The 12,909-nt window shown below is 61.1% G+C and overlaps 1 protein-coding gene across 1 annotated transcript in view; it reads left to right on the top strand.

Annotated features, from left to right (window-relative positions):
* Nucleotides 1-3,406: 3,406 nt before the first annotated feature.
* ZC3H3 (zinc finger CCCH-type containing 3) overlaps nucleotides 3,407-12,909 on the top strand; it is a 91,633-nt gene continuing 82,130 nt past the window's right edge. Inside the window, 4 exon segments of the mRNA XM_040494635.1 lie at nucleotides 3,407-3,535; nucleotides 4,901-6,209; nucleotides 7,269-7,449; nucleotides 7,451-7,466. Of these exon segments, the coding sequence (XP_040350569.1) occupies nucleotides 3,448-3,535; nucleotides 4,901-6,209; nucleotides 7,269-7,449; nucleotides 7,451-7,466 (1,594 nt within the window). The 5' untranslated portion in view covers nucleotides 3,407-3,447.

Raw genomic sequence — 12,909 nt, 5'->3', positions numbered from 1 at the left:
CCCCGCCCGGCAGGCGCTGAGGCAGCCTTCGGAGGGTCCCCGGGCCGCCTGGGCAGCCCCAGAGCAGGGCGACTGGGTTCAAGGGCGGCTCCGGGGGCGTGGGCGGCAGGAAGGCACTGCACAACGGCTGCTTCCTTTTGCAGTCCTCTGCTGCGACCTGTCTGGCCCCCTGAGCTTTCTGCCTGCTGGCGGCGGGGGCACAGAACCGTCTCCCACCCCAACTGGGCCTCTGCAGGAGGAAGCAGCCCCCTTGCTCTCGCTTTTTGTATTTTGAGCCTCACTCCCCTCTGCCCTGGCCAGGACTAGCCTTTCCGCACAGCTGGAATCTGGGCATTGCTGGGGCAGGAGGGGGGATTATGGGCTGTTTGCTCAGTGCCCGGCACTGGCAGGTTTGTCTGGTGAGGTTCATCCATCCCGGTCCCGGAGAGCCTAGTGGAAATGCTACCATTTAGGGAACAGTAGACCAAACACTCTCCTCCCAGCAAGATCTGGCTCAGAGAGTATGAGGGTCGTGCTGTTTAGTGAGGGCCAGTGATGCTGGCGTGCAGCAGGGGTCCACAGGGTCCTCGAGGGCAGCTGTCTTCCACACTAACTTCCTGCTCTCTTCCCTCTGGGACGAAAGGCTTGGGGGCATCCATGGGGTAGCAGTCCCAGCCTGCCAACCACCTGTTCCCACCTGAGTTGGGTCACCTGACTCCCACCCGCCTGCAGATCTGGAGGGAAGGAGGAGGCAGGGAAGGGAGACCCCCAGAGGGGTGGGGGTGCTGGCTGGGTCGGTGGAAGGAGGGAGCGGCTCAGGCAGGACAGATTTGACATTTTGTGCTGTCCATCCTGCATCAGGCCAGCCCTGACTCGTTCACGAGGTGACAGTTGTAGGATCCTCAAGAGAAACAACACAGGGCAAGTCCAAGAGTGTTCCCCAAGCTCCCGAAGGGGGATTCCATCTCAATCTTCAAGCACTCCCCTCCCCTGCCCTCATTTTGCCAAGGCCTCAGGATCTTACACCAGTCCCAGTACATAAGTCACCCTGAGCCTGTCTCCATGGCCCCTCCCCTGGGGTGCCTCTGGCTGCCTTGTGGGAGAGGGAGAGGTGAGCTCCAGTTAGAGTTCGGCAAGGACAGCGGCGGTGGGAGCGGAGGAGGGTACGACAGAGCATGGACAGGGCTGGGCGGCGCTTGGAAAGGGGCCAGAAAAGGCCCAGGAAGCAAAGACGGTTCCAGATAGATTCTACTTCTCAAAGTCATCTGGGTCGGGAGGGATTCCCAGCGGGGTTCTGCAGCCTGAGTGCAGAGGCAGCCAACGCAGGCTGGTGTCCTCGGCCAGGCATGCCGCCGCCACAGGAGCCCAGCGTCCGTCACAGTGCACAAGGTGGCATAGCACCCACCCCCCAGGGGCGCTTCAGCTGCTAACCTGGGAGGCCGGGCATGGCTCTCACCTCCAGCAGATGCACTTGAACCCCTTGCACGATCGTTGGCATGCGTTTTATTTCCATACACGTTGTAAACCCACCATCTGTTGTTTTAATGAAAAGCTCCACGAGCTGCCTGCCATCCGTGTGCGGGGTTAAGGCACTCTTCTCCGGAATCACTGCAATTTTAGGCTACGCGCTGCCGCAGCAAACACGCCTGGAACGTTATTAGCATCATTATTTATATTTTTATCGCAACTGCTTGTTTTCATACTTTTTTTTAATTTTTTTTTCAACGTTTATTTATTTTTGGGACAGAGAGAGACAGAGCATGAACGGGCGAGGGGCAGAGAGAGAGGGAGACACAGAATCGGAAACAGGCTCCAGGCTCTGAGCCATCAGCCCAGAGCCCGACGCGGGGCTCGAACTCACGGACCGCGAGATCGTGACCTGGCTGAAGTCGGACGCTTAACCGACTGCGCCACCCAGGCGCCCCTCATACTTTTTTTTAAGGTTTATTTTCGAGAGAGTGTGAGCAGGGGCGGGGCAGAGAAAGAGGGAGACACAGCATCCGAAGCAGGCTCCAGGCCCCGAGCTGTCGGCACAGAGCCAGACGCGGGGCTCGAACCCATCAACTGTGAGATCGTGACCTGAGCCGAAGCTGGACGCTCGACCGACTGAGCCCCCCAGGCGCCCCTCTAACTACTTCTTTTAAAGCAAATAAGAAGTGAGAATTACAATTTACTAACAACTTTTCCATTTCCTGGTCTCTTTCTTCACACAGATGTTTCCACGTCCTATCATTTCCCTTCAGCCTGAAGAATTTCCTTTAACATTTGCTATTGCACAGGCCTGTGGCAAACACATTGTCCATTTCATTGTGGTAAAAAAAAAAAAAAAATTACAACATACAAGCTGTCACACAGCTATTTCTAAGGGTCCAATCAGTGGCATTAAGTACACAGTATTGTGCAGTCATCATTTCTTTCCAGAACTTTTTCATCGTTCCAAACAGAACCCTGTACCCACAACGTTTTCACTCTCCGTTCCTCCTTCCCACAGCCCTTGGTAACCTCTAATCTACTGTCTCTAGAAATTTGCCTAGTCTAGATATTTCACAGAAGCGGAGTCATACGACATACGTCCTTTTGTGACCCGTTTATTTTACTTAGCAAAGTGATTCTGAGGTCCACCGTTGTCACAACGGGGATCGAGAAGTAGTACATTCCTTTCCGAGGCTAAATCATAGTCCACTGTCTGGACAGACCACATTGTCCATCCCTTAATCCTCGGGGACAGTTGAGCCGTTCCACTGACCATTGTGAATAGCGCTTCATGGAGCAGCGGCGTGAGTCCCCGCTCTCACTCCTCGTGGGTACACACACAAGGTGGAACTGCTGGGTCATATGGTAATTCTGGTTTTGACCTTTTGAAGAACCTCCAGATTGTTTTCCCCAGCAGCTGCACCATTTTGCACCCCCCAGCAGCGTACAACGTTTGTACATCTGTTTTGCACTTGTTCCCGCTGATAAACCGAAATCTTTCACGTTTTCAGAGCTTCCCCGCCTAGGGACCCCTCGTTCCGGAGTTTCCTCTCCTGCCCTGGCCCACGGGGCAGCGTTAACAGAGAACCTCTCCGGCGCTCGTGCCACCAGGTCCCCCCGCAGAGCCTCCACAGCGTAATTCTACGCGGAGAAGGAGCTGCGCTGCGGCCGAAGAGGGGTCCGGACTTCGGCTCCTCGCCTGGTCCCGCAGGGAACGAGAGGCCGTAGCACCGGAGCCAGCTGCCGCCGCACCAGGTCCCAAACCACCCGCCTTCGGCCGTCTCCGGTCCCGTGCGTTCGCGCCCCCGGCCGGCGCGCCGCGCTGACGTCGCCCCGCCCCTTGCCCTGTGCGTGCGTGACCCCGGCTTTCCGCCGGCGTTGCCAGGACGACGGCGCGTTCCTCCCAGCCCGGCCAACGCCCTGGCCTAGCTGCAGTGCGCAGGCTCGGAGCTTCCGTGGGCCCCGCCCCGCCGGCGGGGAAACAGTCGCGCGGCGATGACGTCTCGGGGGCCCGGCTGGGCGTCGCGGACTCCGGAGATGGAGGAAAAGGAGCAATTACGGCGACAGATCCGTCTCCTGCAGGGTGGGTCGGGTCGGGCCGGGCCGGGCCGGGCCCGGGTCGCGCGTCCCTTTCTTTACCCTTCCTTACCTCACGGCGGGCCGCTGCCCGCCTCCCCGAAGGGCGTCGCTCCGCGCCCTCCGTCTGGACGGCCAGGTCGGGTCGGGTGGGGGCGTGGGTAGGGTCGGGGAGGCGGTGGGGAACCCGGAAGGGCATCCGGGCCGGCCGGGGTCAGCCCCTTGCCCGTTTCTCCGGACGGGTAGTGCGTGTCCTTCAGGCGCTGCAGCGGGTGGCGGCGGGGCCGTCGCTTAGTAACCGGCGGGAGGCACCCCCCCCCCCGCAACCCCCACGGGCGGGCACTTCCTCGGCGCCCTGTCGCTCTCGGTGCCACACAGTAGGGTGGAGAGCTTGACCTGGTGCCGCGTGGGAAAGCCCCTGGACGCCTCGTCTTGGCTTCTTCCCTCCACACAGTCACAGTCCTCTTGATAGTCCAAGGCCCCCACTCGCCAGGCCTCAGTTTCCCATCTTTTCAATTTTTACACCCAAGTTGAGGTTTCTGTTCCGAAAAATTTCCGCATTTAAAGTTTTCCCATGAAGAGAAGACTTAAGGATTTGGAAAATGTGTATGGGGGAGAGTCCAGGCGGGCTGGTCCTGTCACAGCTGTCCTGGAGTGTCACCAGGTCTGGACATGGCTTTTCTTGGGTCTGGGGACGGGACTTGTGGTGGGCAGCGTTGTAACAGAGGACTTAGCTACTGGTTTGCTGGTTGAGGCCTAACTCCCTGGGGTGTTCCAGCTGAACCTGTACCCCTCCTGCCCCGGGACCGCGATCCACTGTTGGGCCTCCAGACAATCAGGCCTCTTCTCCCCTTAGAGGAGGACGGTGTGACATTCCCATCAACTGTGGAGTGCCGACCCCTGTGTCACTTGTCTTACGCTCATTGTCCCGTGCGCCAGGCAGGGGGGATTATTAAGGGGTACTCCTGCCTCCTTTCCATCCGTGGGCAAGCCAGAGGGCCTCCGTGGCTGACCGGCCCCCTTGTTGAGGCATTAGAGCATGGGGCCTTGCTGGTCTCTTCATATCAAGTGACGTTTCACCTCAAAGCATTGTGGACCCGGTATAATACTCCCGAAAGATTAGGAACATGAAGCCACAGGGGTGTGTTTTCAGTGTAAGCGACTAGGATGGAAGCAGACTGATGGGAAAGGCTCATGGGAAAGATGGGCGGAGGGAATTCGGGCTGAACTGTCCTGGGGCCAGGCGGGGGCTCACGAGGGAGGTGGGGTCTGTGGGGTGTCTTGTCGGCTGACGCGCCTCCGGGGGACTGGGCTGCTGGCTGAGTTTACTGTCAGCCTCTGGTTAATTGAGCCTGTGATTCTGCCTTCTCAGGTCTGATCGATGACTACAAAAACCTCCATGGCAACGCCCCTGCCCCGGGCACGTCGGCCGCTGCCCGCTGGCAGCCACCTGCTTACAACAGCAGCAGGGCCTTCGGTGCCAGCTACCCTCGTCCCGGCCGGAGGGGCTTCTCCCTGAGCCATGGGCCTGCATGGCGCAAGAAATACTCCCTGGTGAACCGGCCCCCAGGAGCCTCAGACCCGCCCGGTGACTGTGCCGCACAGCCACCTCTCAGGGCTGGGGGCAGCCGGGGTCCTGACCCCGCGCAGTATGTCCTGGAGAGGCAGGTCCAGCTGAGTCCAGATCAGAACATGGTTATCAAAATCAAGCCACCATCAAAACCGGGCTCAGCTAGCGCTGCAGGGGTCTCTCGGGATTCCTTGGAAGGAGGTGAGGACCCCTCCTGGAGCCACCACAGGCCTCAGGAGGGCGAGGGCGAGCCCCCTGGTGGGCAGCAGCAACCCTCAGGGCCGGGAAGAGCCAAGGGGAGCTGCAGTACAGAGGACCCCCTTCTGGTCTGCCAGAAGGAGCCTGGCAAGCCTCGGGTGGTAAAGTCTGTGAGCAGCGTGAGTGACAGCCCCTCTGAGCCCCGGCGGACTGTCAGCGAGAGTGCGGTTGCGGCCAAGGCACGCTTCCCGTCCCCCACCCTGCCCCAGCGCAGTGGCGCGGCTCCGGGCCGGAAGGTGGGCTCACACTCTGTGGCCAGCTGTGTCGCCCAGCACCTTGGAGATGGGAGAGTGAATGCTGGCCACCCAGATCAGCCGGCTTCCTCCGGCTCGGTGGCAGGCCCAGCCAGAGCAGCTTCTGGACCCAGGCAGGCCCGGGAGGCCTCACTGCTCGTGTCCTGTCGAACCAGCAAGTTCCGGAAGAACAACTACAAGTGGGTGGCTGCTTCAGCCAAGAGCCCCCGGGCCACTCGCAGGGCCCTCGGTCCCAGAGCAGCCTCGGAGACCGTGTGCAGGGCCCCCTTTGGCACAGCAGCACAGGGGGAGAAGCCACAGCTCAGAGCTGATCCGGATGCCAAGCCCAGGAGGTCGTCCGCGTCCTCCACGCTCGGGGCCTCCCCCAGCAAATACAAGTGGAAGGCGTCCAGCCCCTCGGCCTCCTCATCCTCCTCCTTTCGTTGGCAGTCGGAAGCTGGCCGCAAGGACCATGTCTCCCAGCTCCCATCTAGGCTCCCCCCAGGGGACAGACCGGCAGTGGGACCCAGCGGCTTGAAGCCCCTCTTCAGTGAGACCCCACTCTCGGCTTACAAAGTGAAGAGCCGCACCAAGATCATCCGGAGGCGGGGCGGCGCTAGGTAGGTGCCCCTGCCAGCACCCCAGGGTCCTGTCTGGGCAGGCAGGGGGGCAGGCCTGGGCCTGGCAGCTCCCTGCTGGGCATGTGGAGCGTGTGGGAGGGCTCACCTGCGGGGCCGTGGGAGGAGGAAATGAAGCATCACCGGCTACGGGTCCAGCCGAGCGTGGCTGGCGGTGTTACTGTACCCAGTGCAAATGAGGCTGGGGTTACTGGGGTAAACTGGGGCTCAGCCAGTGACGACGGGGAGCCCTCCCATCTCCTGTTAGTGACAGACCAGAGGCTGCTGGGGCAGCTTCTGTTCCGGGTCCACTGGGTTTGCGGATGATGCTTTATACCCAGCTGCGCACTAGCTGCGCAAACCCAGGGCGCACCGGGAAGTCTGCCTCCTTGGCAGCCAGGTGACCAGGGGAGTCACTGTTTCACTGAATACGGGTCGTTTCCCTGGCCCTCCACCTGCAAGGATCGTGCAGAGGCTAAAAAATGGCGTTGTGGCTCAGGTTTGGTCTGGGGTTCGGACTTCATCACGGCAGCTGGTGACTGCAAGGGCAGAGTCACTCTCACTGTGAGTCCCCTTTGGAGGTCCTTCCTGCTGTCTGACCTTGGTCCTTGGCCCTGCTCTCCCAGACAGTTAAAAAGTCCCCTGCCTTTTCTGGACGGTGGCCGTCCTGTCTCGGCTGATGTGGACAGGGGAGCTGTGAGCAGTAGCCTCTCCTGCAGAGGTGGCTGGGGGCAGCTGGTGGCGGCCCCTCCCCTGCGGTGGCTCCTTAGCGCTGCCCCCAGCCCCCAGCCCCACTGGAGAGTTCATCCGGCCTAGGGACACCGAGGGGACCTGGTGCAGATACACCGGGTGGGGGGTCAAGGGTTGGGAGCCGCTCTCCCTCTGCCCCGGCTCCGGGCTCTGAAGTGGGGGAGGAGCGCACGGGCCGCTGCTGAGAAGGCGGGCAGGCTGGGACCTCCGGGGTGATTCCACGGTGCTGGGGTCTGGATGGGCAGGGGTAGATGGGGAGAGCCGCCCTGCTGGGGGAGCCCATCGGGAGCTGCCTGCTCTTTGTCTCTGCAGCCTTCCCTGCGACAAGAAGAATGGCGCCCCGCCTGCCGCCACCGCCAAGAGCCAGCTGAGCCTGCGGCGGAGGCAGGCCCCCCGGGGGAAGAGCAGCCCCGTCCTGAAGAAGAACCCCAACAAGGGCCTGGCGCAAGTCACCAGGCACCGGCTGTGCTCCCTGCCTCCTGGCCGGGCCCACCCCCCCCACCAAGGAAGGTAGGCCCGGGGGGAGGGGGTGCATCTCCTGCAGCTGCGCCGGCTCCGCTCGCCTGTTACGAGCCACCTTCCCCGTCCCGAGGACGCTCAGCCTGGGGGGCGGCGGGTGGCTCGGGCCGGAGTGGAGGGGAGGTCCGGATGGACGTCTGTCCCCACAGATGAGCCGTCACACCGGGACGCTGCTCAGGGCTGGCTGTGTCCACAGGCCCCTTTGCGTCCTGCTCCGGGTGCTGGGGGTCTCGGAGGCATGGGGCAGGGCGGTCCCTTCCACTCCCCTGCCGCCTGCCTCCTAGCCCACGGGCACCAAGACGTTTCCGTAGTGACTTGCCACAAGGAGAGTGGGTCGGGGCAAGTGGAGATTGGGTGGCTGGGCCAGGGGCCTCAAGATGGTGATATTTCAGTGAAACTTGAGTACCAGGGATGTGGTGTGAGGCACCTTGGGGAAGGATGTCCCCGTCACAGGCGGCAGTGTGTTGAGTGGCCACGGCTATTCCAGATTCTTGCTCTGAACGGAGGCTGAGGGGAATCGGGGACTGTGGCTCTGGTTGCTGGTGGCTGACTGTGACCCAAGTGGGCCCAGCTGGTCCCGGCTTTCTGGGTCCTCCGTGTGCAAGCTCCCCTTCCTCAGCGGGTCGGAGAGCGAGCAGACAGTGTGATCTGGTCCCCAGATCTGCCCCTCCGGAAGGGCCGCCCTGGCCTGCTGCTCTCAGACCCGCCGGCACCCAAGCTGGGGTTTCTGCCTCTGGCTGGCCTGGGAGCTCCCTGCTTCCTGCCCTGCCTTCTTGGGGGCCAGAGTGCTCTGCAGAGCTGGGTTCCCGGAACGCCGGTGAGCATCCGCCGGGCGTCACCCCCCTTTGCTGGGCGGGGCAGGGGGCGGACGACTCTGGAGCCCGCCAAACAAAGCTGAGCCTTCCTGCCAGGCAGGTGGTCAGGTGTGCCGTGTGCCCTTCCCTGCTCCCAGCAGGAGGACTCTGTGCGGCTGGGGGCTGGGGCGGGGGCTGCCGTGGGCGCGGACTGGATGGACCGGCGGGCAGTGGGCCTGCTACCGGAGCTGCTGGCTGAGGGGCCTCTGGGGAGAGAAGGACACTGGCCACATAGGCCGCGTCCTGGGGCCGTGGCCTGGAGCTGGCACCCTCACATAGCGACCCAGGCCGGTATGTTCTAGGACACTCAACTGTGGCTGCCAGGTGGACAATGGCCTGGAGGAGTGAGGGGCTGACGGGGGTGCTGGATCTGCGGGTTTATGGGCGGGGAGGGTCTGTGTGTCACCCTGGAGCGGTGCCCACAGGCTCAGGCCCACATGCTTGCGTACCTTGCTTATGGGGCCTGGGATGACCGTTCTCTGTCTGGACCTAGAGCTTTAGCGGGTGTCGCCTGAGGACGTGGAGGTTGCCTCCTGCTGGTGGGGGTGTGTAGTGCTGTGTGAGAGGAGGAGAAAGGCTTTGGGCAAGATGGGGTTGGGGGGAGGGGGCTGACACAGTCCCTGCCTTTACGCTTCTCTCCACTAGGGGGCGAACGGATAAGTTTGTAGTTAGAGGAGAACCCTGGCTCCCCACTGCCCTGGCAGGAAAGTGCGGGGGGGGGGGGGGGGGGCTTGGAGAAGCTTCTGCTCACTCATCCACTTATCCACCCCCTCCCTCCATCCTCTCCCCATCCATCCAACTATCTGTCTGTCCATTCGTCCATCCGCCTATCCATCCATCCACCTTCCATCCGCTATTCATCAAACATCCACCAACCTGTTTATCCGTTTATCCGCGCACCCTCTTATCCCCCCCGTCTGCCCTCCATCCCCCATCCGTCCTCCAGCCAGCCATCCTCCATTCATGTGTCTTCCACCGTCCTGCGTCTCCCCGCTTATGCCTCACCATCACCCCAACCATCCGGCGAGCATGCATCGAGGGCCTCTGTGCAGGGCAGCGTGCTGGCTCCCGTGGGCCCTGACGTGCTGGAGCCGCACCGTTGTCGTGAAGACAGACAGCCACCGGGTGTCGTAAACTAGCTGAAAAGCTCCTCTCAGGTGGTACAAGCGCTCAGAGGAAAGGGAAACGTGGGATAAGGCGGTGGAGAGCTGTTGGGGTGGCTGGGTGGTCAGCTTTAGCCAAGCGGTTGGCGTCTCTGAGGAGGGGACATCCAAACAGACCGGCGTGAGGAGAAGACAGGCGAAAATGCTGTGCCCGTCCGCAGGTGACAGGCACGGGTGGGAATGAGCTCTGCCGTGCTGCCTGCCGGAGCAGAGAGGGGTCCCGAGTGGCCGGCTTCCCTGAGGGTGGGAGGGGCCGAGGCCAGAGGGAAGGCGGGACCCGATGATGGGCGGGCGGGGCAGGCCTCCGTAAGGCAGGGGGCGGTGACATGGGACCTCCATGGGACCTGCATGAAGATGCTCGGGGATGCGAGGTGGCTGTGTTGGGGGCCCCAGGAGTGTCCGGCAGGCCTGGAGGGGCAGTGAGCCAGGAAGAGCCTGTGGCCAGGTCAAGGAGTGGGGTCCTCATTCTCAGAAGTGGGCAGGAAGCTCAGGGAAGATGCTGGTGCACGGGCCTAAAACGCTGGGCACGTGGCTCCAGACATGCCACCCTGCGACCTGGAGGCTGGCCCAGGAGGTTGTGGTGGGACCAGGAGTGGGGACGAGCATTCCCCTGGTTGGAAGACTACCAGGGAGTCAGTGGGTGGCTCCCCCAAGCACCTTCTTCTGCAAGGTCCACAGGCTTCCCTCTCTTGTGTCCCTCCTTCCCCTGCTGCACCTGCCTGTCCCCAGGCCAACCGTGAGCTGCCTCACACACAAGTTTCCATTTATGGCCGTGGGCGTTTGGAGTGCAGACCCTGGGCTCGGGCTCGGAGCCCTCCGGCCGTGCCTTCCTGTGGTGGACAGGCCGCTTTGAGGGTTCCCTTCCCCGTTTCCCCACACAGACCATTGGCTCAGGTCCAGACTTCCTTGGAGCAGTGTAGGGGAGGTACCTGAGCCCCTGTGGGCTCCTGCCGAGTGCGGGGGAGTGCGGGGACGGAGTGAGGACAAGGGTCAGGCTTCCTGAAGCTGCCCGCCCCCACCAAGGTCCCTTCTTCAGCCCTGCCCAACGGCCTGGTGGCCAGCAGAGGGCGTCCTTGCCCCTCTTATTCCTCCGTCCACCTTTTTCTGGTAATTGATTGCCTAATTTCCTCTTTATGTGAAAGAAAGCAGATATCAAGTAATTTGCAGCAATAACCTGCTAATGCTAGGCCAGTATCGAAACTCCCCTGTTCATTTCAAGTGGCAGATAAAACACTAATACATAATTATCCTTGCAAATTGGATTGTTTTAAATAACCAAAAGGCTACGGCCAGGAGAAAGCGATCCCATCTCCCTTGAGTTACTATTGCAGTGTAATTGCCGCGTTCAATCAATTTCCCTGGCATTAGAAATTCCATCACAATCAACATTAAGCTTTATTCATTGTGATGGCTAAGAGCCGGGCCATTTCTCCTCTTTTTCTTAACTGGCAAAATTAATCAGGGAAAAGATTTTAAACATTTACCCGTGCGAAAGAGGTCAGCTCTGCCACTATATTGCTCAGCAGATAAGGGGGCTAATAAAAAGAAAATTGAATTACTAATGATCACCAGGAACAGAGTATATAAAACCTGGCAATCGCCAGTTCAGGAAAAGGGAGAATCAATTTTCTTGGGACAAGGTGTGCTCATTTTTTATTTTGGCGCATATTATCAGCAATTTAATTTGAGAGCGCATAAACAGGAGGAAACAGTTAGGGAATAATGAGCCCGGAGGTGTAAGTGCCGCAGGCTATATGCTGTACACAATTTATTTGGCACAACAGATAATCGCTTTAATTGAATTCAAAACTGCATTGTTCAGCAGCCGTGTGGCCGCTGGTGCCTTGGGCCTTGGGGACTGAGCATTATGAAGATCTTGCCCGACTCCTCCTCCTGCTGCCTCCCCTCTGCCTTTCCCTCGGCCTCCCCTCCCGGGCTCCCCTGCCCTCCAACCCTCCTGCCCGGTTCACCCCGAGTCAGACTTTGGTGGGGGGGGGTGGGCCAGGTGGCCCCTTGGGGGCACCGTGTGACCCCCCCCCCCCTTTCTGTGCTCCCCACCTCTCTGCCTCTCGCCTCCCTTCCTCCACTTTTCTTCTGGGGATGAGTCTGTTGGCAGCTGGAGTATCAGGAAGTGACACTTGAGGAGGGGCCCAGGGGAGCTTCATTTGCTGAGGATTGGTGGGGTCTGCCCCATTTTAGCTGCACAGAGACCCTGCTTGATCCGTCTCAGGGCGTCCAAACAGTGGAGAAAGCAGAGAGAAGAAAACCTCCCATAGACCTCAAGAACGGGTTCCGATTTACCACCCATGTAATTGTGGCAATTGGTGGTTCCAGCTTGTGGTGGTCACAGCGCACACGGCTCACGTTGGCCCCTGCTCTGTTGCAGGGTCTGGGTGTCTGGGCCAGCTCGGCTTGTCTCTGTCCACACCGGGCCCAAGGCCGTGACTTGGGCCACCCTGAGGCGGCAGGCTTGGTGTGCGCCTGGAGTGTGGCTTGTATAGAGTGGGTATTTCCCAGCCCACTCGCACCCGTGCCCTGGGCCAGGGGGCTTCAAAGTGGCCACAGGTCATGGGGTCCCTGCCAGCCACTTGCAAATGTTTGCTGTCGTGTGCCAAGGAAAAGCCATGGGTGGGTGGGCAGGTGGGTGGGTGGTGGTGTCACCTCCCAGAAGCCGCTTGGGTGGGAGGGCCCTGTGCCTCACCTGCTCAGGATGACGGTATTCTGCCCTCCTCTCCCTCCCCTGCTTCACAAGCCTGGGGCCTTGTGCAGGACGCCCCGGACCGCACAGAGGAGGGGCTGCTGTGGTGGGTGAGGGTGAGGGTGAGGGGTTTGGCGGCCACGCAGGGCTGCGGGGGCAGGGATGCAGCTGGCGGGAAGAGCCTAGTTCTCCCGGCGGCCTCAGGGACAGACCTGAGAGTTGCCAAGGCTTTCCCAGAAGCCAGGCCTCACCCTGCCACTTTGCCCCCAAACCTCTGTCCGCCGTGTGGGCCGCGTGGTCTGGAGAAGCTGCCATCACCTGTTGCAGATGAAAGTGGGGTGTCCGCTCGCCTTAGGTCACTGGCAGAAAAGGCAGCTGTGGTCTCGGACCCTTGTTTGGGTCTTGCCGGGTCCTCACCATGCAGCCCGTGACAGTCCCCTGGAGCTGGTATGCAGCCAGGGGGATCTCTGGCTGGGACTGCCCGGTGCTGGGGGGGACCACCCTGTGACCCCAGCCGGAGGTGGGGCACCTATTCCCTGGGTCCAGGTTTCTCCAAGGAAGGGCTCAGGGCGTGTCTCCCCATGCGAGCTCCCTCGGGCCCTGCACCCACCCTTCCCCCAGGACCTGGGCGCCTCAGCAAGCCCCTTGGGTGGCCGTTCTACCTTCCTCCTGGCCCCGGAGCAGGGACATGATGCATGCTCAGTGGTGGACCTCCCTCC

This window comes from Herpailurus yagouaroundi, unplaced genomic scaffold (assembly GCF_014898765.1).
Source record: "Herpailurus yagouaroundi ecotype Mexico unplaced genomic scaffold, PumYag 186, whole genome shotgun sequence".
NCBI classification, from domain to species: Eukaryota; Metazoa; Chordata; class Mammalia; order Carnivora; family Felidae; genus Herpailurus; species Herpailurus yagouaroundi.
Note: the sequence above shows the minus strand (reverse complement) of the source record. Positions and strands in the feature narration are given on the sequence as shown.